The 12894-nt window shown below is 34.8% G+C and overlaps 1 protein-coding gene across 10 annotated transcripts in view; it reads right to left on the bottom strand.

Annotated features, from left to right (window-relative positions):
• ANKRD28 (ankyrin repeat domain 28) overlaps window positions 1-12894 on the bottom strand; it is a 149589-nt gene that overhangs the window by 35602 nt on the left and 101093 nt on the right. For all 10 annotated transcript variants that reach the window (XR_012489658.1, XM_019725988.2, XM_074312813.1 and 7 more), the window contains 6 exons: window positions 12791-12878; window positions 10693-10835; window positions 7989-8201; window positions 2976-3054; window positions 2000-2114; window positions 639-721 (listed from right to left, as the gene is read on the bottom strand). Coding sequence is in view for 9 of the 10 variants with exons in the window: in XM_019725988.2 (XP_019581547.1) it covers window positions 639-721; window positions 2000-2114; window positions 2976-3054; window positions 7989-8201; window positions 10693-10835; window positions 12791-12878 (721 nt within the window). In the remaining variant the exon portion in view is untranslated. The remainder of the gene's footprint in view (window positions 1-638; window positions 722-1999; window positions 2115-2975; window positions 3055-7988; window positions 8202-10692; window positions 10836-12790; window positions 12879-12894) is intronic.

Here is a 12894-nt window from a genome sequence, read left to right as displayed (position 1 = left end):
AATATGTTAATTTTCACTGAAACTTTCCCATAATTCTTTCAGCAATCATGAATATTAATATACAAAATCTGTTCAACTTTCTTAACACTCGAAGGAATAGAGTATCATTTAAAAGCAATTAAATCTTATACATTTACTAATTCTATGCATTTAATAAGGACCACTGTTTTGCAGTAATACTTATAGAAAGCTATTGATCCTGTTTTGTTTCAAACTGACTATGATTATGGTTTTTTAAAATAGTAATTAGATATGACATAAATAATTTCACAAACCTAGCAGATATGACAGGATTGCAAGTGGCTCTTAAAAAGGAAGCATGCAAATGAAGACATTTTGCTTCTAGAGATGACGATTACCATTAAATGAATAGAAGCTGCTCTAGAAATACTCCACATCCCATTCTTCACTAACAGTGGAGGAAATCACTGGAAAAAACCTTTCCCAAAGCTGAAGAGAAAATCAAATCTTAAAATTAAAGAACCCAACATCTTCTAAGAGGGGTTAATAAATTATCTACACTTGGAGATACCTAAGTGTAATTTTGGAAGAGCAGTTTAAAGAAATTGTATTAAAAAGGGGGTGAGTGGGTTGGGGAAACAAAAAAAGGAGAATCAGTCTGTGAAGATTCCACTTACCAGAAGAAAGAAGTTTCCTGCAGCAATCTGAAAAACCACTTAAGGCTGCCAAGTGAAGAGGGAACATTCCATGTATTCCACGCCTAAAGTAAATAGGATGGTATCCTCATTACAAGAAAAATACAATCATTTAAATAAATTACAAAGAAACTACTTAAAGTGAAAACATAGATGAGTCAAAACCTAACACTTGGGAGAGCGACTGGCAAAAGGTTGAAGTTGGGCATAACGTATTACCAGGCACTTTTTCCTCAGAGTACGGTTTTTCAGCTTCAACACTATTGTCACTATGAACTTCGAAGTGTGTGGTGGTGGTAGTGGGGGGCTATCCTGCCATGTAGGACGCTCAGCAGTGTCCCTGGGCTCTGCCTACACTATCTGCCAGTAACACCCTCCTTCACAAATTATGACAACTGAAAATGTCTCTAGACATTTGCCTAGAGAATAAAATCCATTCCCTCCACTTCACCATTAGGAATTATTACCACAGGGCATAATGTTCAAGAATGTTCACTGCAATAATTTTAATAGTAGCAAAAATTGGTAGCAACATATGTTTGTAAATAAGGAGAATAAACAGAGAAATCTTTATACCATAATTAAATTTAATAAAATGAATGAATTAGGGTTACTTGTGGAGATGTGAAAATAGCCCAAATTTAATCTACATGGCTAAACCAACAACTTCATGTAAAAAAGAAGAAACAGTGTTCAGAAGCATACCATTTATAGAAAATTTAAAAGAAGGTTTAATACATGTTAATGAATATAGAAATGTAATAGAATTATAAAAACATACATAAGAATGATAAACATCAGCTAAGCAGGGTGTTTACTTCTGCAAAGCACACAAGAGAATCCATCTTTCAAACAAAATCTTACATGGAAACTTTAACATCTAAAATAGATAAAAGCAAGCTGTTCTGACCAAAGTAGGATGCAAGGGATCCTTTACAGCAGCTACCAAGGAATCCCTAAGCTCTGTAGCTGAAGCCCAATATCTACAGATAGTACTATCTGGATGAAAAGAAAAAAGTCTTCAGCATGTAAACTTTTTCAGGTCTTTTATTTACTTTTAAATAAAAAAAGAAATAGACCACAACAATTAAAAGCTCTGATTAAAACTGAATAATTTAGAAAGACCTGGGGTTAAAAAACTATATCAAACTGCTCTATGCTGGCTTACCAAGTAAAATCGTATCATTCTATTGTATCACATCATAAACACAAAGAGGAGAAAGTTCCAGCAATTAGTACAGTATTGACGAAAGTCCACATTTCTACTTGAAATCCCTAGGAAACTAAAGCTCCCTTCCTCGTGTTTCCCTGTCACAGCTATCAACACCATGGTAAGTACTTACTTTGCAGTGTCAGCCCCACTTGTGATAAGAGTGTTGATTAGCAGCTCATGGCCATACCTTGCTGCTATGTGCAAAGGGGTGTTTCCATTCTTATCCTCACAGTCAATTACAGCTCCTTCAATAGAGGACATGCTATCAGACACCGGACTATAGAAAGATCAAGTCAACTCTATGACACGAAAAGTAAGATCAAGTGCTAGTCAAGCACAAACTACTGCATATAGCAGTTTAACTACATTTCATTCATAATATATTTATAGGGCCAGGTACTGGAGTTACAGATTTTATACATAAGGATTCCACTAAGTTTGGAAACCACTGCATGAAAAGAAAATTAACAACATTTCTTTAGGGCAAGACTTTCCAGAGTTTAATGTACATACTTTGTGCATCATCAAGATTGTGTGCAATGCTTCATATTTCATCATGAACCTATTCTTACTTTCCCCTTGCAAAACCGTAACAGCCGTTATCTTGAGGACTACTGACAAACAGCTCTTTGGAACATGGCTTAGGAAACATTGCTTTAAAATAAATGTACCTAGAAGTTCTTGCTATTTAAAGGTTGAGCTTGCCTAGTATTAATTCAAATGAAAAAGAATACAAGTACAGAAAATAAATGAAAACCCTAACACTAGTTCAAAAGGGGGAAAAAGCTTTGCAACAGAGCTTTGTTAATATAGAATACCAGCTGCAATGGAAAGGCAGCATTTTCTCTTTAGCAATATTTTTAAAAAGCCAACACTAACTGCTAGAGAAATTATACTTATAATCCATGGGTAAAAAAACAAACGAAAAACAAAATTGTGAAAGATACATATAAATGGCATTTTATATACTTTATTATTTGATACCCATGAGCTCTGACATCAAATATTAAAAATATATAGACTGCTATGACAATTCCTCAATACCACTCATTTTGTGGATGTTTTTACTACATTTAAGAAAAAAAACAAACAGAAATACTTTTTACCACTCTGGATAATGGTTTGTGATCTGGAGAATCTACCGTGGAGGGCCGTCATATGCAGTGGGGTTTTCCCATCTTTGCTCTGAAATAATCAAATGAAAGAAGTTTAAAATTATTGTTATACCTATAATATGTAATCCTTAGTTTTACTTTGAATATCTCCTTGCATCTTTATTTTGTACAAATATTACTCATGCATTAAGGTTAATTGAAGAACATAGTGGTAACACAGCTGTTCAAAATTACGAACTAATTCTCTTACCATATGTATCATAAAGCACAAATATAAAAAACTCAATGCCTACAGTTTATAGGAAAGCTCTGCATGGTAGGTATGGTGTAATTGTAATACCGTTCCTATTTCATAGATGGGGAAACTTAAGCACAAGGATATTAAATGACTCAACCAAGATCACATAATCGGAAGTGGTACAGCCAGGATGTGCTTTCCTATGTTTCAAAAATTTCACATTACTTCAATTCTTTCATTCTAAGAAATACTGAATCCCTCCTCCACCAAGGAAAAGTGAATGTTAGAATTAACTTTAGCCACTATAATTCACTTTAAAAACTTGATATATTGTTTTGTTTATAATTATTTGTAATAACCATTACTAGTTATTTTCTCAAATTATTTAACTGAAATGTGACAAGTCATAAGTTTACACTAAAATTATATAATGGAGATGTCCTTAAAAAACCCTCATTTCATTATAATAATGCAGTATTATTCATAAATACTTATCTAGGTACTTGATTCTGTAATTTTATATTATTTTTTTTCAAGCAAACAAGCCATTCAATTGGCAAGTTATCTTAAAGAATTTTCAATCTTTTGGAGGCAGTGTGTGCAAAAAGAGGGAGAAAAAAACCCCAGCGAGTGAGCAGCCAAGCTCCAGCTCTGGAGTTAGAATAACCTGAGCATGAATCCAGCTGTCACTTCCCACAGCAAGATTTTAGAGAAATTGCCTAAATTCCTGAGCTTTCACTTCCTCAACTGAAAATGGATATAATACCACCCATACCTCATAGGTCTGTTGCACAGAATAAATGTAATAATCTCTGTAAAACACCCATATAACAAGCCAGTGTTACCATAGAAACTATTATTTCTATTCAGTTTTCTTTTATTTATGTACATTGTTATTCTTTCAATCAGAAAGAAAGAGAACAAAAAGCACAGACACATTTTAATAAAGGGATCCCAGTTTGTAGTATCTTTGCAAAATGTTCCCTATGTGACATAATCTTGATTTTTATTGTTAATACCTACAGACAGTTTTACAATCCCGTCAAACTAAATTGTAATAAAAATGAGTTCATAAAATGATGAAATTTGAAAGACATAATTATAGCTCACATTTATAGATACAGTAAGCACTATGTTCCAGGCACAGTTTTAAAACAGCTCATGTACATTAGTCATTTACTCCTTACACCCCTATGAGGTTGGTACCATGAACCCTGTTTTATAGGCCCTGGGGTTACGTAACGTAAGCAGGCCTCACAGCTAATAGGTGGTGAAGTCCTTTACTATAAGCATTAGGTAGCACTGGATTGACATTTTCTTCCCACATACTGATCATAAAAAGTACTCTAAACATAAGAAAGGATGAAAGAGAATCAGATTCCCAAGTGAAAAGTCCACCCTAAGACATGTTAGCAGGGAGGAGGACACAATTTTTTCTGTCTGAATTGAGAAGACAACGGACAGGTTTTTTCCCTAAGTCACCTGAACTCATTTTAGAATCATATTAAGAGTTTTAAACAACAAATAAAAAAGACCCACCAAAATCCTAAGAGTTGGTTTCACAAGTGACCAAAGACAGCAACAACAAAAAAGCCATATGTATCACAGTACCTTTTAGGTTTAAACTTTAAGTACTTGGGATATTTTGTTTATCTCACCAAAATTTATTCTTAAAGAAGAACAGGGTGTGTGTGGGGGGAAGGTGTGTATGTAAATGATACAATCAGTGCAATAGGACTCATGTTAAGGTAGGTTAAAAACACAGACCCATATTGCTTTGAATTACACTCATTTTCCCTCTATGTAGTACTTTGTAGGACAACCAATTTAAAAACTTGTAAACTGAATAATTACAAACCTAAATTCACATTCCAATTTTTGGTCATCTACAACTTAATCAAGGACAGAAACATCAAAATGGAGAATGGGCTAGGAAGGAAAGATGAAGCAAAGAGAAAGAGATGATTTGATAAGAACATGAAGGTTAGCAAGTTATCATTTTTAACACATTGCGTACGGCGGGGTTTAAATCCCTCGTGAAGATTCTCGTGATCCGTACGCAACGTGTTAACATAAGGCAAGTGTCAGAGCCTTAGTCAAACGACAATTTGATAAGCACTGATTTGACAAATATAGGAAACACAGGTGTTAGGAATGAAGATATATTCTTGAATGAATATACAGCAGGTCTTCAAATAATGTTTCATTATAACGTTAATGAGATTCTACAGGAAATTCTGTTTATATCCATTAGTGTATGGTAAAACTTGTTTCATAATATTGGATTGGTGCAAAAGTAATTGTAGCTTTTGCAATTATTTTTAACCTTTTAAACTGCAATTACTTTTGTACCAACCTATGTTATTTCACTTAAAATTGCATAAACTATCAATGACATTAAGCGAAGACATACTGTACATTCTTATTGGTTGAAAACTCACAGCTACCCACAATTTTTATGTAATTTTAGACCTGGAAGATAACTTCGAAGTCATTAACAACATGGGAAATGCGTTCCAATGCAATTTGGAAATAGAAAATTGGACAATTGCATATAAATGGGATGTCATACAATCTTAGGCAAGATTAAGGCAGCTTTTATGAACTCTATTTTAAACTAACATCATAGGCTATTGCCTTCAAATCTACTTAACTACCATGTCTTAATTGATTTGTTAAAAAATTTCCTTGTCATGTGTAAAATCTACCACTGAATTTTCTAAATCATTAAGGAGGTAACTTCAAATAGGACCACTGGTCTGAGCAGCATTACACTGTAAGTGAGCCTCTGGTGGGACTGCTTCTCATTTCTATACTTCAAAAGAAAATAATACTTAAAAATATCACAGGTACAGGAGTCAGCTATGTAAGCACTGCCATATGAATCAAGTGATTATCATCAAGTTATATTAAATATCATGTCTAAATGGAACTGTTTAAAAGTCTAATTTTTACCCTAAAGGACAGCACCATATACACTAAAAAAATGTATAATAGCTAACGATACAGGTAAGCCTTCCTTATTCCATAAGTTAATATGTAACACACAAAGATGATTTTAGCCAGTTACTTTATCATAAGTAGGTCTCATAGAGACTAAAAAGATTTAGTTGTGATATTTTCTTTTGAGGAATGTTAAGATAATTCCAAAATTTTATTTTTGAAATAGCTAAATAGCCTTATCTTCATTAAAATAATATTACTAGGCCTTTGAGGAAACAAGTAACACATCTTCCCTTCTGTAAGAGTTTATTAATAGATATTTTTATGGGCCCAGGTTATCCAAGCAGAAATTCTTCAAATTAAAATAAGCAGTTCAAACATTATCAGTAATTTTTTACTAATTACTTAAACTATTAAAAAACTTTAGTAGATAATTTGATGGAGAACTGAAAGCTTTGAATATATATTCTTTTAAGAGAGATTTTAACTGTAAGCACTATAGAGGTTCTTTACCATATCTCATGCCCTTTCCTTCCTTGGGTGTGATATGTATAAATTTTGTTCTTTAGCTGAGAGTGAGCAATTTAGAGCAATGGCCTAATTATAGATGGACTTGCTGCTGCTACAGCTGTCAGAGTGGGTCAGCGGCATCACTAAAGGTTTCTCTGAAGTTAGAGAGGTAAGAAAATGGACTCCTATCTCTACCAGTCTGAAAGACATTGGCTTACCGTATCTAAAAAAGCTGCGGAAATCTTATTGTAATGAAAGCTTTGAAAGCCATGTTAATCCTAAATGGTTCAATTTTGTTTGTGGTTTTCTTTTCTGCATACCACAGGATATGGTCTGGCAAGTAAATTCTCAAAGAATGAATTGATGAATTAATACAGAAGTAATCAGTGAAAGCATTTGGACAATCTGAAATAATGATTACACATTATAAAATAGTGATATTCAAAATTGTGGTTACATGTGTTTTTTCACAGACACAATGAAAGTACATTTATTTTGGCTCCAAAATTTTCACATATTTCTAAAATTCAAATACTCATTTCTGAAACAGTGACCAAAAAACCCAAATTCCTTATATGTAACACACTGATATTAGTCTTTTAATTTTTCTAATGCTGTGAAAAATTTCAAAATGGAGAAGTTGAAAGAATATTACAGTGAACATCCATAAAGAAAGAATATTACAGAACATCCTCTGAGATTCTACTCTAACATTTTACTATACATGCATTATCGCACATCAATCTATCCATCCATCAGTCCATCCAAGATCCAATTATTTGATGCTTTTCAAAGTTAGTTGCAGATATCACTACATGTTACCTCTAAACACTTCAGTACACATATCATTAACTGGGGTTCAACATTTGTTTGGTTTGTTAAGGGAAAATATACATGCAATGAAGAGTACACATCTTAAATGAACCACTTCATGAATTTGGATAAATGCTTATTTATGTAACCCAAAGTCTGTCAAAATACAGAGCATTACTATCAACCCAGAAAGTTCCCCTATGCATGCCCCCTTTATAGTAATCCCTCTTCCCACAGGCAATAACTGTTGTTTTTTTCCAACTATAGAATTTGGAACCCCATATAAATGGAATTTTGTCCGTTCTAGAACCTTAAATAAATGGAAACTGTGTATATTCTTCTGTAAGGCTTCACTCAACATAATATTTTAAAGATTCATCTGTGTTCTTGTGTTACCAGTAATTTATTCCTTTTTATCATGAAGTGCTACTTGTTACTGATATTGTTTTAAACAGTGAACTCCTAAATACTACAGTATGGATTCTGATTTTATTTCATACCTTCATATTGACATCAGCCCCATTGCCTACTAGAAGCTCTAAACACAATGCTCCATGTGTTGATGCAGCAGCAAAGTGTAAAGGAGTAAATCCTTTCTCATTCTTTTGATTTACATTAGCACCACAGTCTATAAGTTCATTCACTACGACATCTTGGCCATTATAGCAGGCTACATGAAGAGGTGTATTTCCATAGGCATTTGGTTCATTCATCTATTGGGAGAAAAAAATAATGTTAGTGTTAATACAGTCTTGCTAATCACTGTTGAGAGCTATTTTAGCAACCAAATTATTAAAGTCAGAAATAAACAGGGATAAGTACATAGATAGGCTTATAATTTTAAAGTTCTTTTAAATTAATGAACATTGAAAACAGCACCTTGGTATCAAATGGATTTTATACATTCAGGGAATATAATTCACATGTACAATGTCTACTTCATGAAAAAATTGAATGATTCCAAAAGAGTGTTTTAGGAAAATAAAAACTACAGCAACATTTCTAAAAGCCTTCTAGGTAAGGAACAATTACAGAATTAACTCAAAGAATCATGAAAAAGGAACACAAATGGAAAATTCTGACATATATTGAATAATGTACGTATTTTTAGCCTTTTCTCCTGTAGTGACAAAAGATTAAAGAATGTGACCTTTGCCCAAAGAGATGTCTGGCCTTTGACCTTGTCTTCTGGGACGTAATCTATGGTACACCTGATAGAAGTATCCTTGTTTAGGGAAGGAGCTGGCTACATTGGATCATAGAGTAGGACTGGCCACTGCCAACAGTCTTAGGATAGAGGCTGACCACACCACATTAAACCAACCATGTGATTTAAGGTGGGAGCTTTGGGTCTTTTGGTGTCTGTGGACTTGGGAGGCTGAAATCACACATGTGGGAAATTGATAAATCAATGATGCCTATGTAACGGAGCCCTAATAAAAACTCTAGAAACAAAGCTCAGGTGAGCCTTCCTTGTTGGCAATACTATGCATATTGTCACACATTGATGCTGGGAGACTAATGAGTCCTAACTCCAAAGGGAGAGGCCAATGGAAGCTTTGTATTTAGAATACTCCTGGACTCTGCTCTGTGTCTCTTCCTTTGGCTGGTCTGAATTTGTATCTTTTTGGTGTAGTAAACCATAACTCTGAGTATAATAGCTTTTAGTGAGTTTTTTGAGTGATTCTGGTGAATTATGAAACTTGAAGGTAGTTTTGGAAAACCCCCACACTTGTAGTTGGTCAGAAGTGTAGTTCCATGTGGAGACTGTGCCCTCTAACCTTGCAATTGGCCCCAACTTATCGCAACTTTATTTAACATTTCCTTTTCTCAGATCCTTAGTAACAGAAATTGGGGAAAGTGAAAAAGTAACGCTTAACTTTTGTTAAAGTACCTATAGTTCATCACCAAAAAGTAGGAGACATGGAATAGATTCTCCCTCAGAGCCTCCAGAACTTTGAGAGATTAAATTAGTTGCTTTAAGTGATCCATTTCATGGTAATTTGTGATGGCAGCACTACGAAACTGACAGATTAGGTCATTGGAGACCACACATCACTAAATGGCTCTAAGTCTGACCACTTATTTTGAAGAACATGCTGTCACCAGGGTGTACAAATGTTATTTTACTCTCAATAAAATAAGTTTTAGAAATTGTACCAGAATGGACTTGAAATAGTGATCAGAAACAAAGTGTCTCATTTATCTGGATCAAGGGTGTTTTAAAACATTATGTTCCTCTGTTGAAACAGAGCTATAAGCACTGTTTGTTGAAATAAAATTTTTATCTTTTTGTACTCTAAAAGATCATACCTAACAATGTGTTTAGATTTTTGCCACTTCTCAACATCCCCACACATTCAATAACTACCTGCTTGCTTCAAGCAAAGTGCTTCATTCACACAGCTCATTAAAGAAAGAGTCTATTCAACTCTACAGTTGTGTCATGTATTCTTTATCCAACCCGACTACCACCTACCTTTTTCTTTTTCTTTTTTTGCAGCTGATCTAAACTGCAGAGCCTTACCCCGCTCTCCTTCTAATTTGCAGCTTTTAATCTGTGTTTTGAAGACCTAAATGAGTTTGTCAGAACTGTACCTAAAATAAGAGTAAATATACTAGAAGTGGGTGTAAAGTACATGGGCTTAAAGAATGGTCTGTGGAACTTACAGGTATTGTTAGCTATCTCAATTCAGGAATCAAATATATTCAGATAAAGCAGCAACCCTTCCTAACCAAACAGATTTATATAGTAAGGGACACTTACAGTTGATGGGCAAGAGCCTCTAGTTTTTGGGCCTAGCTCTTGCCAATATCCTGTAATGTGAACTGCTGCAGTCATTTAAAGGGAATATTAGACTAACTGGGCAAATAAGACTAACAATAACCTAGCCACTTAGGAAAAATCCAAGTGTGTCTGATTTGCTGGTTTCCATAGCCGAAATGGAGCCACAGAGCCTGGAATAAGATGGAGAAAAAAAACTTCTGCCAACTAATCATTCACCTTTGAAATGTATTTTACCTTTTACTATACTTTGACTAATTACATGCCTTGCTCAGATATCAGTGCACTATAAATATCTGGTTAAAGGACAAAAACATTGTTGTATGAAAGCAGCTTTTAAATTGGAAATAATTTCCGCCAACAGTGAAACCACATACAAAATGCTCCATTCTTTTTTATTGCTCAGTCTATATACCTACATCAACTCCAAGATCTAGCAGGTACTTGACTATGCTGATCATTCCACTAGAGGCTGCAGCATGAAGAGGGGTGTAAGACTTCTTATCCTTGCAGGTCACCTCAGCTCCGTGGGCCACGAGTAACTTCACTACTTCAATGTGACCTGAAAATACGTTTATGAAAAGAAATAGATGAGCATATGGAAGATATGAAATAGAATCCTAAATATCTTTAAAGAGAGATAAAAATACAAAATAGCTAGGTAAGTTAATAAGAAACACAGAGTATCTTTCTCAATCCACAACTGACCTGAAAAGCGACACTTAGTGGATCAAGGAAAACCAAGCCATCCAAAGGCCCATGAGATACACACACCCAGTTATTTTGGGGGCTCTGTTACAGATAAACCATAAAATCCCTTGTTCATGAAAACAGCTGTTTAGTCAAGTCTAGTCCTTTGGAGGTAAAAGGTCTGATGCGCTCTGCTTAACATGTAAACACTTTAATATAAGGGGCATAGTTTTAAATCACAGAGACTAGCTGTTCCTAAGCTATCTTGAAGAAGCTACACCAGAATATTCAGAAAAGTTTCTAAGACTTAAAATATGGAAAGCCTCAATTAAGAGAAGAGAATTGCCCATGACATAACTGGAGGCACAAACCTCTGGTGTGAGACAAACACCAAGAGCCCAAGATTTTCAGCCTTTGACTTTCAAAATAGGGACCAGCTGACAAGGGTATTGTCTTCATTTTTGATCCTCATTTACACCTACACTAAAGGTCAGACGGGCAATTCAAGATGGATTCTACTTGCTTTTGGTTATTTCTACTACAGGCAAAGGATTTTCCTGGACCTTGGGGTTACTGATAACTGTTTTAAGTTAATTTATTTTGTTATGTTTTACAATTTTATACAGTTTTAAAAATTAATAATCTTCCATCAAATCTTCCCTTAATCTTTTACTTTTAAGCAAGATTAGAGGAAATGACCAAACCAAAAGCAGGGAGTAATGAGGCTAAAAGCTATGATTGTGACAAAGGTGGCTAGCTAGATGTCTTTGTAATCAGGTAGTGTGAGTGGTAAATCAGGGAATGATACCAGTATTACACAGAAGATGTGTCAGTCCATATGTGATTCTTCCTAAGCCAGAGGAGCCAGAATAATGGAAGCAGAATGATACCCCTTGGCAGAAAGAGAAAAGGCTCTGAGCTCCATCCTGCAAAAGGAGTTCTTTGAGTTCTATTTTACAAAACTTGAAAAACGAATGCCATCCACGGCTTCCTCCCAGAGATACAACCCTAGTCTTGCAGGACTTGCAAGGTTGTGGCAGGATGTACTTCCTCGGTGCTTAGAGATCTGTTTCCACCTGCATGGTCTTAGCACCCACAAGACAGCGTTTCTACTCTTCTCTTTTTGTGCATTTTAAACTATCCTGAGGTAAGCTGATCTGCCTCTTCCATGGCTGTCCAAGATACCCGAAGAACCAATTAATGCTTTTGTTAGTGCTTTGGTCACAAAGTTGCACAGGTTTTAGGTAGTCTGCCCCAGGAGTTTTTTCTCATGAGCTTTTAGTTTTTGAGTGCAATTTTGCAGATCCTAAGATTTTTCCAAAAACATATATATCATGTTACAGCAGAAAAGCCTATACTGTAAACCTCAGCTTCTTTCTGTGAAATTACTATTGTAGAAATCAAACATGATGATACCTATTTATCTGTGTTTGGCCCAAAATAATAGGCTTCCTAATGCACTTTAGTAACTTCTACCTTAATATTCCCATAAAAATAAGATGAGTATGAGAATGGATTTTTAGTAAATAAACACTAATCTAAATTATGTATCCCAGGCTTGTGTGTAGGATGTTTCTCCCTTTAAAGGTAAACAGAATTAATTTAAAACAGAATTAATTTAAAACAACTTTTAGGAGACATGGCCCCAATGCCTTTTTATTCTGGCAAAGCTCTGCCACTACCAGGCTGCTTCCACTTGGGCAGCAAACTCAGATACGGTGTAACTTCTCACTGTTCTAAGAGACAAATGTGACACCAAATGCAAGAACTGAAATGTACAAGTTTTCCTGAATTCATAATGTAAAAAAAATTTTTTAAAACACATACCCATATAAGCTGCCCAATGGATAGCACGTCTATCTTTCTTGTCAAAAGCATTAATATTGGCACCTCTAGACAGGAGTAGTTTGACCATCTGGAATCACAATAAA

Source organism: Rhinolophus sinicus, linkage group LG10, assembly GCF_036562045.2.
Source record: "Rhinolophus sinicus isolate RSC01 linkage group LG10, ASM3656204v1, whole genome shotgun sequence".
NCBI lineage: Eukaryota > Metazoa > Chordata > Mammalia > Chiroptera > Rhinolophidae > Rhinolophus > Rhinolophus sinicus.
Note: the sequence above shows the minus strand (reverse complement) of the source record. Positions and strands in the feature narration are given on the sequence as shown.